Raw genomic sequence first — 20,951 nt, forward strand, 5'->3', positions numbered from 1 at the left:
CGGGATTCCTCCCGGCAGGCAACAGCCACTTCCACTTAACCTGGTACACGACCTGCGTGGAGGGCTTCTTGTTACCCAGCAGGACTCACTGGACTTGTTCTGAGCAGCTTGCTCGTCGCCTCTCAGCCACCAATCCATCACTTCTTGACACTTCAAGGGACCAGGTCTGGGCACCGTAGGTGACTGTGATCCTGGGAGCTGGGATCGCGCTGACTTGGAGGCTCCTGAGGTGGGTGATCGAGAAATCCAGCAGTATGCTCAACCCATGCTGGCGTTGAACAATCGAGATGGCATCTGTTTAACCCCTCCTCGTCTTTAGCAGGACTGTATGCAAGAGGGGAAAGGCAGGAAGTGAATATGAAACTCTCTGACCGCTACAGACGGATGGCATTGACGATCGCTCCCACCCCTTGACCACGGAAAGAGCAGCACTGTGGACACCTCATGTTCCAGTCCGATACAGACAGATTCCCCTTGGGGAAACCCCCCTTCCAGACGGTTGTAGATGCACTTTGTGGGCGCAGCGACCCATCGTGGTGAGGAAGAGCGACCCCTTGACGCAGTCTGCCTCGTCGTTCATCACCCCCGGGAGATGATCACCGCCAGGTCCTAAGGACCGATAGCTTCCCTTCATAAGGCTGACGAATGGGCTTCCTCCTGCCTGTCGATGTAGTACATGGTCGCTGCACTGTCTGTCAGCACCTGTACCGCCCTGCCCTCAATAACGTGGAGGAACATTCCGCAAGCCCTGCGAGCGTTTCGCGTGTATTCACATCGGTGTGCTGACGCCTCTCCTCCCTTGGCTAGATGCCTTGTGAGCCGAGGTCCGCGCTGATATGACACTTTACCCTCTGCTTGAGGTGGCCGATATCAGGGTAACTGAAGGAGCCTGTTCCATGAATAGAATGCCCTTTCACACATCCCGAGGAGTCGTTCACCAGTCTAGGGAGGCTAGGGCTTGCTGCTGTTGGGTTTTTTTTTTGGTTTTTTGGGAGGGAGGGAGGCAGAGGGGGTGGGAGGGGAGGAGAGGGGACTGTAGCCTCCCAGTGCAGAAGCTACCTGCTCAGACTGCATCCCGGAGATGTGACTGAAGCAGCCTAAGCATCAGGCTAGCTAGCCTCACCACATAGGTGCAAGCCACCCTGTGACCAATCAGCTGTCAATGTTTGGCTGTTGTCGTAGGGTATTTGTACAGGTGGACCATCCTCAGGGACACTGTCTAACAGCATGGCTGGGGCAAGAAGGTCTGGTCCGGGAAGCAACTGGTCACACCGATGCATTCTGTAGGCTGCACCTGAGTTAATGTGAACTTCTGTGTGTTTACCAGCAGGACCCACCAGCCACAAGTGGTGCCTGTCTGGCTCACAGCGCTCTGGACTTGAGACCTGGACCTGCCTGGGCGAATCGTGCACCCCCAAGCATGCAGCTATCACTGCCAGGCCTTCAGTAAACACCTTTGGGGCCGAGTAACAGGCCACGGGGTAAAGCGTTAGAGGGAGCCAACCCCTGCAAAGTGAAGGAAGCTTTGAAGATATGCGTCCCTGACATCCAGGGCGGCATATCAGGCTTCTGTTTCCAATATTGGAGCTGGGGAGACCATGCTAGACTTGAGTCCTTCGTTTGGCATTTGTGAGACAACATAGGTCTGCCATCGTCCTTAAATGCCCCCCACCCCCCTCTTTTTTTTTTTTTTTTTGAAGGGGATGAGGAAGTACCTCGAGTAGTACCTCTTCCGCCATGCTCTGTGGGACCTTTCCCACTGCTCCAGGCTGAGGCGGCCTCAAACTCTTGGATGTGGAATTGCCACTGAGAGGGAGGAAGGGGGGGGGTGGGGAGAGGAGACGAGCGGGGGACCTAGCTCACCAAACTGTATCAAGGACCCAGTGGTCTGATGGCATTCTGGCTCATGAACCTGAAGGAGGGTATAGGCTAGGGTGCTGCCCTTGCATGCACCGTCAGAAAGGGCCTTTTCCGATTGCCCTATCGCCGAGAGGACCCTTACTGAGGGCCTAAGGAGCCACTCAGGGCGGATGGTGTCTCCTAGACCCCTGACTCTGTCCCATTGCCCGTAGGTCACCAGACGGCCATGATGCCTGCTGCTGCTGTCCCTGGGGACCTGCCTGATACCTAAAGGTCTGTGGCGTGTAGCAGCCCAGGGAACAGAGTGTGGTCTTGGAGTCCTTGAGACCATGCAGCTTCGCCTCTATCCAAACCAAAGAGATGGCTGACTCGTCCAAGGAAGGGCCCCGGCTGGGCTGCTGGACCTTTTTGGGACAGCCCGGGATTGCAGCCACTAACCTCTGGGCATGCTGATGACGGGGGGGAATAGCTCTGTCCACCGAATCAGAAGCCACAGAGGATGCCTGTAGCACTGCTCTAGCTCTCGTGGTACCCTCTTCTGCAATGGTATACAGGTTCAGCACCTGCTTCCAGGCAGAGCCCCAGCAAAGCAACTCACTGAGTCCCCTGAGGGCTCACCTTCCACTTGCTGGTAGTGCTATTGAATAAAATTTTCCTCCAAACAAGTCTGGCTTGCAGTCACCCTTGTTCTCTGGAGTAGAGCCCAGCTGCCCTGCCCATCCCTGCGGTTGGTGACAACCACCACCAGAGATCTGGAGTGCGGTGGTGAACAGTATTCAAACTCCTTGGCTGGGGTGTAATACTCTTCTCAGCTCATTTAGGCATCAGGCTATGGAGGAGGGGGTTTGCCACAAGACCGTCGCTATGTTGAGCGCCCCTTTGTAGACCAGGAGGGCTACCACACTGTGGAGCCCACTGGCAGCACATTAAAGATTGTCTGACACCCCTTTTGGTCCTTTGCCTCCAGCCTCAAGGTGGAGGCCACCTCTTGAGCAGTTCCCAGTGTGCCCTAGAATCAACCAGGGCTTGGGAGCGTGCTTCATCTGGCAGGAAGGGAGGGGGGGAATGGAGAAGGGCTCTGCAGGCTGCAGCACCTCTTCCCGCTGACAGGCTGTCCGCACAGGAGTCCCTGCCCGTGGGACCGAGTCGTCATCCAAAGGTGAATGGTGGCCCTTTCCCTGTACCTGAGGCACTGATTGCATCCCCGAGGGGTTGACAGACTGTGCCCCCCTCCTCCTCACCGGGAAACCCTCTAGACCTCCATGCAGCCATTGGGGTGACCATTGCCTCTGAGGCTATCCGCCTGGAGCTCTAGCGCCTTTCGTTGGTGGTGGCTTCCCCAGGTACTACATCCCCAAAGGGACACTGAGGCACCGTCAAAAGACCACATCTAGGGCTGCCCCAAGGGCTCTCACTGTGCAGTACCGTCGCTCCAGAGCAACCCCTCGACGTCAACGACCTTGACTACCAGTTCGTTGTGGGTGCCGCGACTGGAGCAGGTGTACGGACAACGCTCCAGCGAGCTGGGCTGACCCGAGTGTCATCCCAGTACCAAGGACTTTGCACTCTGCATGCATCTCGGCGTGGAGTCAAACCCCGGCAACCGGGCTCTGCCCACCCTTGGTGCAGGGCAAACTCCTCCATGCCAAGTCTGTCTCCGACCACTGAGTTTGGTGCAGCCTCGGTGTGAGGGCGAATCCTCGGTGCCGAGTCTGTCTCCGGAAACCGGGTTCGGCATCGCCCAGCAAATTCCTTGGCACCGAGACTGTCTCCGGTGACCAGGATCAGCGCCGCCCTTGTAGGCGAACTCTTCATTGCTGGAGCAGTGGGAGGGACCTCACCTGGTGCCGGGGGGTTGAGATTGGTGTTGGGCGGGCGACTTCGCTCTCTGCCTCGATGCAGGTCGGTCCGGTGACTGCAGCCTGGGATAATTTCTAGGGCAGCGTTCCTGCTCTATCCTAGGAAAACGGTCTGCAGCAGATCTTCCTCCCCATAACGGGAATCTCCTGAGCCATTCTGGGGGTCCCAACGTGGGCTTCCCTCATAACTCCAGCTCTGAAGGTATACTATAGATGCCAACTGAATGGTTTTCTCCTTTTGCAGAGTTCACAGATTCTGCTTGTTTCATCGTCATCCACAAGTAAACACAAGAGTCTCTTTGAAGTTTGCCCTGATCTGCCTCCAGTTTTTCCACTTTCCCCTGAAAAGTAAAAATGGCCAGGAAAATATACAAAAGACCAGGCAGTGGTCATTCCAGTAGCAGGCTGACCTCACTTCTCTCCTCACTTAGGTGTGGAAGTCAAACAGTGGGTCTTTCCAAATATATTAATCCTGATGCAACAGAGTTTTTTGGTTAATCCTGATCACCAGTGCCTACAGCTTCCCACCTGGAGTTTTAGGGATTGCTAACTTATTGGGTTTATTGAGGCATTCTTAGATTATAACTTCATTGGGGTCCTAGCTGAAATATTATTCCTCCTTGCCCATGAAAGTTATTCTAAATTCTGAATGGCAGGTATCTTTGTAAGGATTTAGAAAGAGCGTATTTAGACTTTAATCTCAGCAGTATGTGTCATGCAACTTCTCCTCCTCTGCTGTAATCTTTGGTCACAATGGCGGTATTTCTTCACTGTGATTCACAATGCCTACTTCTAAGTCACCCTGAGAATGGAGGGTTATGTAAGGCTAAAAGCTCTCAAAGCTACTTGCAAACAGCAGGGTGGGAGCCTATGCTACTCAACTAGCTAAATTGAGCTACAGTGTGGTACATGCATTTGCATTGGGAAACAGGTTAAGTTTGGATCATATTTAGTTAGCAAGTGTTAACTAAACTCAACCTAAAAACTCTGAGAGTGTTTCCTAGTCAAGACAAAGTCAGCAATATGCCTAATATTCACCATTCAGAAAGAGAGGATCCAAAAACAGTCAGTCAAGAAAACAGTCCCCCAAAGGGCATCTCAGTGTGTGTTACCATCTCAGCCCACATTTTGAGTCCTGATGAAAGGATTAAGATAATCCCAAAGTAACTGAGTTTTATGGGATGAGTGGGCAAACCATTTCAGGGTAAGAAGAAGGAAACAGGTCTTGGAGGACACAATGGTATTTGGAGGCCTGCTGCAGTTTGTATAGAGGACAGATGATAGGAGCCACCATAAAGTCCATCCTGTGAATTATACATCTGGATCTAAAGTGTAAACTAGCTGGTCATTGGGGTTTTTTGGGTTTCTTTTGTTTTTGTTTTCTTTAAGATGGTTGTATCCAGAGAAGAAATAAAAATTGATTGCAATAGCCCAGCTTGGCAGGCAATTCTTAATTTCTCAGGAAGTGCAGAGAGATTACAATATGTCCCTTAATCACCTTGTTCTTGGTAGTTCAGGCAGATGTAAGAGCAGAACAATGACTCACTTGAATTTTTTTCCTCCTGAGGTAATAAAACGTTATGGTGAATGAGAAGTATTCTGCATTTGTTTTACTGAAGGCATACAAAATAAAGGACCTCCTTTGGAGGGGGGAAAAACAGCCCTTACCTCATGTCTATCATCAAAGCATGCATCTGTTCCTGCGAGGGAGAATTTAATGTGTTTCATTATAGTCATTGAACTTTTATCATAGAAATATCAATCAGCTGGTGGTATGGAAAATTGTTTACCTCACCCATGTTACCATTGGTGAGGCTTTGGTGAGGAAGGAGGGCTAGACAGGATAAAATTGTTCTTCAAAAGAACACAGACCATCAAATAATAATTGTCTATGTAGGATTTGCTTCTAGCTGTGGCAATGCAGGGTATAATCAACATAGTAGGTGTGTTCAAAGCATCACTTTTCTCTTTTCCCAGATAAAATATTAATTAATCCTATTTATCACAGGACTACTTTCATCACAGTTAACAAAGTGCTCTAATAAATAACAATAAGCTCTTGCAATCTCATTTATGAAACTGAGTAACAGTTTCCAGATTTTAAATGTAAAGGCTAGATTCTGCCTTTGAATAAGTGTATGTATCTTGCAGGATCATTTCTAAAATCATTTTCTGCACAAGATAGAACTGTAAGTGATGAATCAAGTATGTGTTGGTCTCTGCTTAGGCTAGCAGTGGAAATGGTTATTTGTAGAATGGTATCACAACTTCTATATTTGTAATGCAGTAATAGATATAGCATTTTTTCTATAAGTAATCCATGACTACCTGTGCAGTCTAAGCAAAGTATTTAGTAGTTATATGTATACAATTGTAGGGCCACAGGAAGGACATAGTTTCCTGGCTGTAACCACAGAATGCAAGTATTGTGCCCTAAATAACACCCCAGTTACTGTATATGTCAGCAGAGGGAGTTTTTCTGAGGTTTGGTCTACACTGACAATGGAGGTTGATGTGACATGGCTTACGTCGACCCACCTAAAGTATGCATCTCCACTGGCATGTCGGTTCTGCTGACCTAAATCATGATAAAATTCGACTTAATAAAACCACCTCCGCAAATGGAATATCGCTGAAGTCAAATTCTGTGGGTGGAACGGGTGTCAGTGTAGGCAGATTACTACGTGAATCGAAGTCATTGAGCTCCGGGAGGTGTCCCATAATGCTCTGTTTTGACCGCTCTGGACATTAGCACTTTGCTGCACCATGCCCACGTAAACAGGAAATAGCTCCTCCCCTCAAGCCCTGGGAAATTTTGAATGCCCATTTTCTGTTTGGTCCGCGTGGAGAGAGCTTTATAGATGAACTGCTCATGGTGACTGCACACCCCAAGCACGCTCCAGTATAGTCAATCTGAGGTCTTGGATCTCATCAGCCTGTGGGGCGAAGAGTCTGTTCTGGCTCAGCTCTGAGCCAGCAAATGAAATTTAGATATCTATGAGAAGATATCGTGTGGCATGGTGGAGAAGGGCCACAACAGGGACACGCAGCAATGCCGCGTTAAAATCAAAGCGCTGAGGCAGGCGTATCAGAAAACTAGGGTGGCGAACAGTTGTTCTGGCTCTTCACTGAAGACGTGCTGCTTTTATGAGGAGCTTCATGCCATTCTCGGCGGTGACCCCACCACTGTGCCACCGCACAACATTGATACCTCCGAAGAATCCCAGTCCAGGATGAATGATGAGGACTCTGTGGACGAGGAGGAGGAGGAGAACAGGGTGCAGGAGAGCGAGGTATCATTCTCCCAGAGAGCCAGGATCTTTTTGTTACCCCAGAGCAGCAGAGCCGGGAACAGGACAGCATTACAGAGCGAGATGCTGGGGAAGGCACATTTGTGTATAGCAAATTGCATTTCTGTGGTCATGTCCCCAGCCCAGCTTCTTATTTTTGAGGAAAAAGGAGTTTGTGTTTTTGTGGGGTGGGTTTCCTGGTGACTGGTAAAGTTCAGCAGAGGGTTACCTCCTGAACAGATTATGTGCACAGGGATGCTCCAAGAATCCTCTGTGGATATCTCCAGGAAACTTTCATGTAGATACTCTGCAATCCTTTGCAGGTTTCTGGGGAGGGCAGCCTTATTTCTTCCACCACGGTAGGACACTTTTCCCCGCCACTCTGCTATTAAATGAGCAGGCATCATTGCGGAAAACAGCATAGCAGCATGAGAACCAGGCCTGTCCCCTGATGCTTGCAGGAAATCTTCCCTTTCCGCCTGCATTACCCTCAGGAGACTGATATCACACATGGTCACATAGGGAAAGTGGCGCAAGTTTACAGTACCCGACTAATATAGTCACTGCATGTTATTCCCCTGCTGTGGATGGTGTCCCTGGGCCCCTACACAGACAATTCCTAGCCATGATATTGTTGTCATGGGCGTTATGGGTCAGGGAACTGGTGCCCCCCCCTTTTTTTTTTTTCTTCAGGGACACTTCACCCACACTCTCCTCCAATCCCTTTTGATCAACTCCTCCCAAACCAGTCTTTGTGATGGTAAAGCGGAGCCTAATGATCCTTCTCCTTGATTATGCGTGGACTGGGAAAATTAGTGCTATACAGACATCCCTGTAAAGGATGCAAAGGCCCCTTACTTACCATGTCTGGAACGGCACTCCGACCCATGCAATAGGTACAGATTGGAATGTGGGTCTGGCTTTGCCTTGTGAATATGAAAGGGAGTTATTTTTACATTGTAATATGTCTTTTACTCCATGGGGGTCAGCTAACAAAGGCAACTTTCTCAGCTTTGCTTGCCTTACAATGGACACCTTGGCCTTCACCCCATCTTCCACTCCCGCAGAGTGCCTTTCCGAGATTAAGAAGCGGGGAAAAAAAGCCTCGGGATGACATGTTCAGCGAACTAATGAACGTCTCCACAGCTGCTGACACAGAGCTCAGAGCCTGGAGGATGTCCTTGTCAGAAAAACTAAACATGGACATGGAACACAGAAAATCAGCACAGAAGCAGGAGCATGCAATGCAACAGGAGATGTTGCATATTATGAGGGATCAGTCTGAGATGCTGAGGCTTCTGGTGGAGCTGACAGATTCCCTCTGCAGCCCCTGCAAAATGCTCAGCCAACGAGCTGTTTCCCAGCACCCACCCCCAAGCACTCTAGGAGGAGGTTGAGCAGGGTGCCGTATAAGCTGCACTCCATGCCAGTGGAGGTGAGCAGAAAGAAACGGTGGCCCCTTTAAGAACTGGGAATGTGTGTGATTTGCTGTTTGCATAGTCACACTTTGCACAGGCTGCCCAAGCAGCCTTATGAGAATGTTAAATTAGCTTCCTCCCCTTCCCTCCCCCTCCCCCGTAACTGATCACCAATAAAACTTTACTGCTTTAAAAAAACATTTCTCTTTATTCATGGAGAACTTGGGGATTGCTGGTGGGGAAAAAAGGGGAGGAGGTCGATGGTGCGAGGATGGGGGATGGGAACAGAAGGCACAGCACTGACAGAGACATACATTACTGTGCTTCATTCAAAGAACGGGTTTTCAATGCTTCCCTGAGGTGCAGCGCTCCGCAGTTGGCTGTCAGCATAGCACTGGAATCTGTCTCCTCAAAATTAGTGGCCAGCCTATCAGCCTCCACAACCCAACCCTGGGGAGGAACTCCCCCACCTTTGTTTCACAAACATTATGGAGCGCACTGCAGGGAGAGAGAGCAGTTGGGATGTTGCGTTCACTGAGGTCCACCACCATTCTGCACTTGCTGAGCCTATTATTGAAACGCTCCTTCTCACTGTCCAGGTGCCTGGTGCAGGGCTTCATTAGCCAGGGGTAGGCAGGATCACCCAGGATCACTATTGACATTTCAACATCGCCAATATTTATTTTTTGGTCAGGGAAGAAATTGCTCATCTGTATCTTTTTGAACACACCTGAGTTCCTAAAGATGCGCAAGTCATACGCCTTTCCAGACCACTCCACCTTGATGTCGGTGACACATCCCCTGTGATCCACAAGGGCCTGCGACACCATTGAAAAGTATCCCTTCTGGTTTATGTACTCTGTGGCAAGGTGGTCTGGTGCTAAGATAGGGATATGCGTGCCATCTGTCGCATCCCCACAGTTTGGGAACCTCATTGTGACAAACCTGTCCACTATCTTCTGCATGTTTCCCAAAGTCACTACCCTTCTTAGCAGAAGTCTATTAATGGCCTGGCACACTTGCATCACAGCAGCTCCCACAGTGGATTTACCGACTCACTTCTCCACTGTCAGACCGACTCACTTCTCCACTGTCAGAGCATGTCTCAAGTGAGCATTCATGCACTTCAGGGCTGGGAACAGCTCTGTGCAGAGTTCAAGGAAAGTGGTCTTTTGCATACGAAAGTTTGGCAGCCACTGATCATCATCCCACACCTTTATAACGATGCGATCCCACCAGTCAGAGCTTGTGTTCCAGGACCAGAACTGGTGCTCCACCGACTGAAGATGCTGCATGACAGCCTGCAGCAAACAGGATTTGTTTCGCTCTATGGCTTTGTAGCAGGGCGGCTTCAGTAACATCGCAATTTTCCACACTGCAGCTCCTGCCTCGGCCATGAAAGTACTGCAGGATAAGTCGTGAGGGATTTGTGATGCTCACAATGATAGTGCACAGCTGAGTGGGTCCACGCCTTTCCAGCAACAGCATGCACGCGGCACAGACTGAAGGGCTTAGAAAAAGGTGCAAAAAATTGTTTGTCCATTTGTTTGAGACAAGAAGAGAGGGGTACGGAGCACGTTGCATCATGGGAGGACGACAACCTTCCCAAAAGCCTTTGCGTCTAGTTGCACTGTGGGATAGCTGCCCATGGTGCACTGCTTTGATTGTTGACCCAAACACGGCTAGTGGGGACACAATACCCGACGCAGTGAGCATGGTGTGATCACGCTCCTGCGACTTCTAAAATTCGGCGGCTGAATGTTGATTTAAAATAAATCAACTTCAGTCCACAGTGTAGACATACCCTGAGTTTGATTTAGTGAGAGACTTCAGCAAAGCCAGCTGTTAGCACTTCTTAACTGCTTGTCATTGTGCACAAGAGGGGAAAGCATCATTTCTCTATATTTTTGTCTTGTGATTAAAAGAGGGAGACAGTCTCTCATGCACTTCCCATGGGTGCTGAATCAGAGTGCCAGTTCTGCTTATATTCTTTTGTTTGCTTGCTGAATTTTCTGGTTCTTCTCAGTATGGAAGCACTGATGCTAGCTCAGGAAGCAAGGAGTCCAGGAATGAGAGGTTGTTTTAAGTTAGTTCAGAGTACTTCAAGTACACTGTTACTTCAGAGAGAGTGTGAGTTCATGTCTCTGTGTGTAAATCATTTTAGTTATTTGTCATGCAGAGGAGCACCACAGTTAATAAAAACAGATGAGAAAGCAGCTACAGACTGAAAACAAAATAACTTTTTTCCCAAAGTATCTTCTTCTAAACCAAGACAGCTCCCAAGAGTTGTCATTTCAGGAACACAGAATCACTTGCTCTAAGTCAATACCTACCTCTTTAAATGATTGTGGATTCTGTATGTTGAAATAAAAATACTTTTCAACAATATGGACTACACTTACAGCTACAACCTCTGATTTTTCTGGCCAGAAAAAAGTGCCCCAAAGTGTTTGCACATGAAGAATGTCCTGCATGAGGATGTGAGGGATTTGCATGCTTAACATAGGTGACTTGACTCTGTTTGCATGCACAGAGACAGGTGTGCATACAGTTTTGTAATTGCAGACATTTATGCAGGTACCAAAGATGTTTTGAAACTGGTAGAAAATTTACTTCAAGGGAACTATACTTTCCTCTTATGGATTTGTAATTTACAGTAGTCACTGCATTTTAAGGAGAGATTAGTCCCTTAAATGACAGAAATGTATGTAGCTGTGTTTGTCATGGGGAACCAAGTAGACACGAACCATTGTCTTCCCAAAACTCTTTTGCACAGTATGAAATTTAGTGTTATGGCCCTGTTGTTGATTTCATATTTTTCTTTTTGGGTGTTACCTTTCTAAATATATAATTTGAATGGCAAGTAGGGGCTGGCTATTTTAGTTTAGTTGTATAGAATGGGGAGTCAAGTTTTAAGCATCACTGGCAGACAAGTTTTAGGAACATAAGAAGCATTGTGTTCCCTTAGACGAAAATTAACATAATTTTCGTCTAATAGCTATTTTTTTAATAGTCATTCCCTACCATTTCATTTTGTGCTGTTTGGGTCCCTATTTTGTGGCACTAATCCTAAAACTGACCAATAACAAGATTAGCTTTTCCTTTGGTAAACTCAAGAGGATCCATTTTATTGTGAGTTGGGAAAAAATATTGTAGTGTGTCATTTTCTAAGGTAAGGACCTGGAGTATAAATTAGTGTTAAATAGGCTGTTGAGAATAAGGATTGGAAAGATGGGAGGAGAGACTGAAACTTTGAAGAATATCCTGTGCTTTGTCTCTCCCCTTTTTTATAGGCACATAGCATCGTGGAAGTAGGACTGGACTGGAAGGTACCTCAATAGGTCATCTAGTCCAGTCCCCTACACTCAAGGCAGGACTAAGTAATAACTAAACCATTCCTGACAGGGGGTTTGTCTCACATAGTCTGGCCTGAAGTTTTCTGCTTGTTCTTGCATAGCCAGGGTACCCGGGTACTTGACTTTGTTCCTTTCCTGGTATGGCAGAGCCTGGAATATGTCTATTCCCTTCAGAAAACAGGAATATGTGGGACATTTGCCTTTAAGATAAAGTATAACTGTATTTTTCTCTCTTTCTCTTCTTCTACAGCTTCTGCAATTCCAGATAATGGAAGGAGATCCTGTCTAAAGCTTAAAGTCTTTGTGCGGCCAGCAAGTAAGTTCTTTAGATCAAGCTTTAGAGGGTGGCTTTCTAGCGCATGCTTTACTGTGTGTTCTGGTAAACAGCAATAAACCTTTTTTTTACTGTTAAATCTTGTGTGGTATTTGTTCTGTACAGCAACATTTGTGTTTCAGTTTTCATCATATTTTCTTATCATTCTTCATAAAGCTTTTTGTTTTATTACGTAGCAGTTGCTAACTTGTTGTTTCTTAATTGTTGTACAAATGGGTGACTATACTGGCATTTGGACAAGTGCCGCAGACTTTAAAATATAAATATATATATATATAAAAAAACAGAGAGAGAAAAGATAGAGAGAAAAAAAAAACAGAAAGTGGGGAGTTTAAGGGTGTTTCACTAACATATTTGGCTGTTATCTCTATTTTTGTTATAGACAGCTGTATGAAAACTATAGGTGTTCATGATCGTGTTTTCGATGTTAACGACAAAGTAGAAAATTCATTAGAACCAGCAGGTTAGTATGCTTAGAGAATCTCTTTTAACAAATGCGTCTATCCCTCTGGTGCTTCAGTACTTTTTTTCCTCTCTTTCTCTCCGCATGCTTTGCATGGTATAATTGCTCTGCTTTGGCTCATTATAGCAGTGCTAATATTGCTTATGGTATACCTCATTCCTCCAGTATCCTTGTGTAATGCATGGGAGGCAAAATGTTGCTTTTTTTGTGACATGTGGTTTAATAAGATGCAGCACCTGAATTTAAAGTCACTGTCTGTTCCATCCCGACCCCCAGCATGTTGACGGACCACTCTATCTACTAAATGGTCCAGAGTCTTAGAAAGAGAACAAATATATGGACTGTAAATACTCTGATTTCATGTGGTTTGTATGCACATTTTAAAAGGATTTGGGTCACTGCTTATTTAATACTAATGCATGTAATTGATAAAAGTTAGTATTTTCCTAAATAATTCATTGTATACTTGGTTAGGCAAAGCGTAGCTGTTATAAATTTTCCCATTTAGTTTTTATAAAAGAATTTTACAAGAGAATCATGTCACAATCATGTCACCTTCTGGTCCACACATAGGAGTAAATATATTCTAAAATCTTCTGATCTCTCTCTTTGTATGAAAATGTGGTAGCCTTAAAAACAGAGAGAAGACTTATACCATCAAGTATTTTCCTTATCCTCCTGCCCAAGTGCACAGCCAGCAATAAGTCAAATTATGTCAGCCCTGAAAATGTACGTGGGTGCGTGCATGCCTCAGCTCATGCATAGATTTAGATACTTGCTTAACTTTAAGCAAATGACTAACCCCAGTGACTTCAATGGGACTACTCATGTTTAAAATTAAGCATGTGTGTAAAGGCTCTGGAGAACTGGGGCCTAGATTTGTATTGTATAGAGACATACACACATAGTAATGCACTGCTCTTTGAAAATGTGTCATTAAACACGCTATACAAAAAATGACACGTGCACAATTTTTAATGCATACTTCAGGGAGCATACTACAAGAATCTCTTCTTTTTAGGTTGCTTGAAAAAGAAACGTCCCTTTGATATGAAGCAACAAATTAATTTTTTCTTGCTCTGTTTTATACTGGAATATCTTTGGTGATACATTCAACTGAAATAAGTTATTAGGCAGCAAAATAAATAAGACTTGAAGAAGTTTACCAGTCTGAATGATATGCCTGTAGACATACACTATCTTTCATTATTTTTACACAAGAGGCTATTCAGGGCTTTCTGAAATGTGTTGATTTTGGGAACCTCCTAGATTCTCTAAACAAATGAGAATTTAAATGCATGTTGACTCCAAGCAATGTATATTTGCACAATAAATTTGTAGTTTTATTATTTTAGCATACGCCTTCTAGAGGGGACCATTAAGGCAATATCTCCCTAACTGTACATAACCTAGGAATCTAGAAGCCCCTATGCGTTTTCTCTTGGTATGAAATATAGTGAATACTGGCTAAATATGTACAGTCTTTTTGTTAATGGTTTGCAGCAAAGACTTCAGTCTGAGTGAAACCAGTAACAAAGCAGTGCTTACAGTAAAGATAGAAGGTCTGATTGTCAAAGGTCCTGAGCGCCTGCAGCTCCCATTGATTCTGTAGCGCCTACTTAGCACTGAAACAGACGCAAATCATTAGAAGACAGCAGGCAATGGGGAGACTAAACCACATGGTGGACATCCTGCAGACTGAGATGAAGTGGAGTGATGCCATCAGGAAGAAAGACAGGCTTAATAAGCTGTTTATATTTAGAACACATCAGTTACCTTACCAAAAATCTCCCATTCCGAAGAGCACTGCATATTCATCAAATTATTTGAGCAATCACCATTTGACAATTAACCATTCCCAGATCTGACAGTTTGCTGACATGCTTCTTATTAGGATGTAAAACAGTGGATCTTGTGGCATGCTGTCTGCACTGTGTACTAATTTACCTGTCCTTGGAATGCGTTTGTCTGTTTTGTGTGTTCTCACATTGTCTGCCACCATATTCTGTCACAGGGGCACAGTGCACAATAGCCTATCAGTATATATCTAGAAATCACTCTTGTAAAAATTGGGCACTTATGTGATGACTCCTGGTTTCAAATAGTTTTTGTTCACAATCAGAAAATGCCAGGAAACTGATAAGTGAAAAGTCACTTCTTAATCTCAGAATTTGGGTTTTGTAAACTTTTGAAGCCATACAATTTATCAGATTTAAAAAGGCAAAGTTAAAATAAATTCTTCGCTCAAATGAATTTACAGCTGTGCATTTCAGGACAGCGTTAGGCCCCCAGGGTATAATTTAAAGTCATGGTATCTAGGAAATTCTTATTTAAGGTATTGTACTAAAGTGTGGTTGATTTCCATTTCCTGCCCTCTACGATGGTAGCGACATTCTAGTTTTTACTAGTGAGGTCCTAATCTCCTAGTTTAACTTTCCTTTTTGTTAAAATAAGCCAAACCCTTTCCTCTAAGTGTTTAAGATTGTGCAGGATTTTAATGCACAAATGCAATTAATAATAATATTTATAAAGCTATATAGATAAAAAGTGTGCTCTACTGTATGAGTGCAAAGAGACCTGGGGATCATCTTGCCAAAAAGCCCAAATGCTGCTTTGAAAAAAGTACCCCTTAATGTTACATGAAAAAGCAGTTCTACTCTGAAAAGCAGCTTTATAAAAATGGCATCATAGGTTCCTTCATCTTAGATCTCAGTGATTGCCAAACCAGATTTGTTCTGTTTACAAGTAAAAAGATTTTTGTTTTGTTTTTAACCAGATTCCCAGTGCTGCCCTGACCATAGGATCTGTAACTCAAGCTGCCATTCCTATAATCACCACTAACAAATTCTGCCTTTATTATATTACTTATGTTAGCTAATGATGGAACAAACACAGCCTTTCATTCAAATGAAAGTCCCACTATAGTCAATGGAAGGCATGCCAGAGTAATGACTTCAGGACTGGACTGAACCAAGTAGCCCTGTTTCATGGCTGTGAGTGAAGCCAGAATTTCATGCCAGTGAGGGTACATGACAGTACAGGGAATTATAGGGGGCCCAGGAAATGGAATTTGGTTTGCAATTTCATTGATGAAACATGAGATAGAAGAGAATCCATTTCATTCCCCCAGGGGTTTTGGTTTGACAGTAGTGAGTAAATGTTTCCTCTAAACTGAGTGGATAGGGACTCTGAATAGATACTGGCAGCAGATCTGATGACGAGGAAGACGCTATTCTTACACAGAAACTTTTCAGAGTATTTTCTCAAATAATGAAATAATAAAAAATGAAAGGCTCTTTCAAGAAATCTTCCATTCATAAAGTAATGGCCCGAAACATGTAAGTGTGTAAATCGTAAGTAAAAATTGTGACATCGCTTTTGCTCCATCGGTCCTTGTGACCCAGTTCTGTTATCACTGGGACTAGTGCAGTTCTTTAACTGTCTGTTGCAGTTACTGTAATTGGTAAAAGGCTTTTGACATGAAAGACGCTGGATGAAAGCTACAGTGGGCCTGATTCGGAACCCATTTAAGCCAATGGGAGTTTCCCCATGTATAAACTATAGGTAGTTCAATTCAGTCCTGAAGTCATTACTCTGGCATGCCTCCCATTGACTTTAGTGGGACTTTCATTTGAATGAAAGACTGCGTTTGTTCCATCATCATAATATAATAAAATATTTACATTTGAATATCAGTTACTCTGCATGTGTAGTACCTGCTTTTCATAGTTCTACCTTGAACAACACTGAAAACATATTATGAAAAGATTGATACTGTTCCACTGGCAATTAATCCTGGACTCAAACCCCTGATAGATTGTATAGTAACTTTAACTTGCAGATTCCAGTGATTTCAGATTGGATTTGCATATAAAAGGGTTTTGGTTTTTTTAAAAGCTGCTTTTAAAATAACTGGAAGGGGTACACTTTCAAAGCAGTGTGGCATTTTTAGCACTATGACTCTCACTTTTCCTATCAGTGTCATTAAGGAGTATTGCACAGCTCACATCCTACACAGCCCTGGCAACGTCATTTGTATACGTAGGAATTACTTGACTCACCATGGAAATGCAGACACTTCTTGCATAAAATGCAGCAGTTGTTTATTACGCTAAATTGTAAGTGGCTGTGAATTTTCCTGTGAAACTCTTTTAGTTAGGGTGGATCAGAAGAAATGTCTGAAGTTATCAGTACATTTTTTAGACCACTTTATTTATTGTTTTTTAAAGGTGTCACTGATTTAATCCATTTATTTGGAAGAAAATTCACATCCAAGACGGATGCTTTTAGGAGAGATGAAAATTAAAATAGCCAAGTTCAGTAACTTAAGCCCTGAGATACAGATTTGTGTAATGGAAATGGTAAAATCATCCACAACTATATCAAAGCTAGAGTTGAATGTGATCTGTGTACAGTTTCTTTAAAATGTCTTATTGTGTTAATACTTAAATTCATTTTGGAAAAATAAAGATGAACAGATTTTCATTTAGTCAGAAATTTAAAAGCTTATAATGAGGTTCTCCACATCACGTTCTACTTCTAACACACATGCACTTTGCAACAATTCTTTTCCGGTGATGCTGGTTGATATCTTTTAGTTTTAGATTTATCAGGGAATACGAATAATCTGCTATAAGTGTTTTCAAGCTTTGCATGTTTTTTTCTTTCAGTTCGGTGATTGTAACCTGTTAGCATTTCTTCTTGCTTTCATACTTCTGGGGGAGAAAAATAGAGAGCCTCTTGCCACATTCCTTGCACACCCCAAACTCCAGTTGACTGCACTGGAAGTTTTGCACATGGAGTGGGCTATGTGAGTGGGCTCATAGGCCAACATTCCAAATTTAGGAGCCTAAAGGGAGACTAGACCCCTAAATCTAGACTTAGGTAGCTAATTAAGGGGTCTGATCTTCAAATGTACTGAGCATCTGCAACTCTCATTGAAGCACCCTTGAAAAACAGGCACTTCTTATTTAACTGTCTAAATATGGATTTAAGTAGCTAACATTAGGCACCAAAGTTTTTACAGATTAAGACTAGGAGGAACCACTGTGATCATCTCGTCTGACCTCCTGCAAATGTGAACCATACCGTTTTATTTTAGAGGCAATCCTGCATTTCTTCTCCTGACAAAACCACCAAGGCCCTCATTTTTGATCCCATTGTCTTGAATGGGAGTCTTGCTAGAAAAAGGAATGAGCAAGGAATGCAAGATTTGGCCTCAAATTTGTTACGTAATGAGTTATTACACGGTCATGAAAGTCAATACTAGCACAATGTTCATTGCCCTACTTCCCAGAAGGTACTGAAATCTACTTGCAGCAGGCTGCTGAAAGAAAGCTTATTAAGGATGCAAAACCTCATTGGAATGTATGCTTTCTGTTTGAACAGATGATACCGTACATGAGTCAGCCGAGCCATCCCGCGGTGAGAATGCAGCACAGACACCGAGGATATCCAGTTGGCTTTTGGCAATCCTACTGTTCCTCCTGGCGATGATTTTGACATTATAGCACAGTATATTCCAGTAACCTGTCACAGAAAACATCAGGGTCTTGGAACATCAAAGATCCACCTAACTGCTCCTCCCAAGAAAGGGACTTTATATTGGTTTTGCAGATGTCAAATTGGGGCTTTTTTGTTCCTTTGTTTGGGTTCTTTTTTTATTTTTTTTTTTCCTTTCAGCCTGAACTATGAGCAAGAATTTGAGGGGAATAACTAGTTTCAGTCCCCCAACCTTTCCCCATGGCTTTCCTAGACCCCTCCAAAAATAAAAGGACTCAAAGTGAAAATGCCAAATTATAGCAGTGATACTAGTGATTCTTATTTTCCTCTGCATTCTCCTTTAAGAAGTCACCTCCGCTAGCTCACTGTGTCGTCTGTATGTGGACATGGAAGAATAGTGGCAGATGCAGTCAGTGAAGGATAAGGAACCTGAGTGGAAGCCCAGGAGGGTTTTACTCTCCAATACAATATTTATGCCTTCGCATTCAGTACTGTAAGATGATCATGCAAGGCATCATGTCAGGACTGCAGGGAAGATATTAAGAACAGATATAATATAACACTATTTCCTCTAGGAGTTTCTAAATGAACAGGCTTCTAAAAGGAAAAGACACTGTTTCTTATAAGACTGTCTTGAAGCATCATTGATGGTAAAAACTTGTGCTCCACAATAGAAGCTCTCTCTTTCGGGGAAAAAAAAGGTTATATTTAGGAATGTTAGCACACAACAAGCAAGGTCAGATTTAGGAAACTTTGCTAGGGGTGCGACTGCCTCTATTATTTCTGTTTAAGTGGGTAGTGCACACCAGATTATTTTCTTTCAAAATAGATCACCATGGTGCTACAATTTTTTTTTCTTGAAATGCAAAGAGGCATTTTTTGCGAATAAAGTGACCTTCCCCAGGGCTGACTTAGTAGCTGATAGCCTTGTATGCTGCTCTGGGTGACAATGTTTTTAAGGAGAGGACTTCAGTGGTCAGAGGAAACATGATTGGGACACTGGATCTCCAGTGTGCTCTTGATTTGTCTCCCCTGCAAGTTTCACCACTCTGGGAATAAATCAAGCTGGAAGAAGCCAGGACAGTCAATCGGCATTGTTTGGTGGGGGGAAAGAAAGGAAGAGTGTTTGAAAGTGTGGAATACAAATTCACGTATTGATTTCATATCTTTTCCCTTTCCAGCACAGTTTGAAGAGTAGAGGAAATAAACTAGACGGGCTCCCAAAGACTTTAACAAAATATTTTTTTAAAAATCCACTAGAATAGAAAATACATTATTTAGATATACTTTATGCTGAGAGTGAGTATATATGCTTGTCCTATTTAAACGTGAGGAAAGTGGTAACCCTTGATGCAATTAGGAATATGGGAACTATTTTGTTTGATGGAATTGGGGGTGACCCTGTTTAAGGAATATGAGCATGGCCAAGAAAGGACTTGAGAAGTCATTCACCAGGAAATGCAAGCCTTGGGGTTTCTATTGGCTAGGCTACCATGAACTTTGAACTCTGAAGTATAGTCAGGGAAATGTCAGGCCAATATCAAAACAAAGCTTTTCAAGCAAAACTGTGATGCTTATGTTAAATGTGAAAAAAATGAAACACATTCCAACAAAACAAGGGGTTTTATGTACTAGTTGTAAAGAAAAAATATAGTTAAAAATTCATAGGTGTCATTAATGGGCTGCATTTTGTGACTATGAATATAAATTAAATAAAATAAAAGCTCCTTCCTTGAATTTTAAATAGTCCATGCTTCAAAAAAGAGAAAGAAAAAACTGAATATAAGGCACCCAGGGAAGTCGTACACATGTTAAACTAAAATCTGGGGTTGCCTGATACCAAGCAACAGGGGTAGTCAATTATATTTTATCAAGGTACAAATTTCTTGGTCAAAATATAGTCACGGTCCAGACTCCAGAGAAAATAATAATAATAAAAAAAAGATGATGATAAATAAATAAATAAATAAAAGGATTTCAGAGTCTATTCAAAACCTCTGGAGGTCCAGATTTGGCACATGATCCATCTATTGACTACCCCTGCCATACAGTATGGATACTGATGCAGAAGCTCCCCTTAAGATAGTATCAAAGAAATTTCTACTAAGATCAAACACGTGCAACGAAAAACCACAGTCTAGACACTGAAGAAAATGACCATTTCATTACAATATACAGTAGTTAGTAAATTTCTCTTTCTCCAGCATGTATCCTTGGTGCACATGCTAATGTTTCCTTCAACTAAGAATTACAGAATTTTGGGGGAGGTGGGCTTAAGGATGAAAACACACCTTATAATAGACAGAAAAGATAATATTGCTAGGTAAGCACATTTAAAAGGATTCACATTGGTTGGTTGCAGTTAGTCATACTTATGTTAATAGTGCTCATTTTATTTTAGAAGTGGTAATTTCCATTGTTTTCCATCATTTGTCTATGAATGACAATGGACTCTCAAATCCATATTTACCAACTGCAAACTTTTTTCAGTAGTGTTTCCCACAGTGAAATTCATTCCTTTGTTGTACCACATTGCCACTGCTAACTAAATTAATTATAGCAAGACTATCACAGATAATAGACAGACTATTACACTACATACAATAATATCACTGAAAACAGCAAGCTTATCGGACATCAGCTTGGTTTCTTGATGACATCAGGCAATCCTAGTCATATCAGTTAAGCAAGTGCTGCGAACCATTGAATCTCTGGTGTTTGTTGTGCTGAGTTACAAAACTCTTGAAGATTTTAAGGATGTTGGTGCAAGTTTCAAGCAGTTTTTCCCCCTTCAATCCTCCTCTCCCCACCACACACACCCTGTGAAGTCTGAGACTAATTCTGCAACAGCCATCTCTCAGCCCAGATA

At 43.6% G+C, this 20,951-nt stretch overlaps 1 protein-coding gene across 1 annotated transcript in view; it reads left to right on the top strand.

Annotated features, from left to right (window-relative positions):
* Window positions 1-19,819, top strand: part of EFNA5 (ephrin A5) — a 242,458-nt gene extending 222,639 nt beyond the window's left edge. The window contains exons 3-5 of the mRNA XM_067568708.1: window positions 12,034-12,099; window positions 12,500-12,580; window positions 17,969-19,819. Of these exons, the coding sequence (XP_067424809.1) occupies window positions 12,034-12,099; window positions 12,500-12,580; window positions 17,969-18,090 (269 nt within the window). The 3' untranslated portion in view covers window positions 18,091-19,819. The remainder of the gene's footprint in view (window positions 1-12,033; window positions 12,100-12,499; window positions 12,581-17,968) is intronic.
* The last annotated feature ends 1,132 nt before the right edge of the window (window positions 19,820-20,951 follow it).

Source organism: Emydura macquarii, unplaced genomic scaffold (genome assembly GCF_026122565.2).
Source record: "Emydura macquarii macquarii isolate MOO-44397 ecotype Brisbane River unplaced genomic scaffold, CSIRO-AGI_Emac_v2 contig_2897, whole genome shotgun sequence".
In the NCBI taxonomy this organism is placed as follows: Eukaryota; Metazoa; Chordata; order Testudines; family Chelidae; genus Emydura; species Emydura macquarii.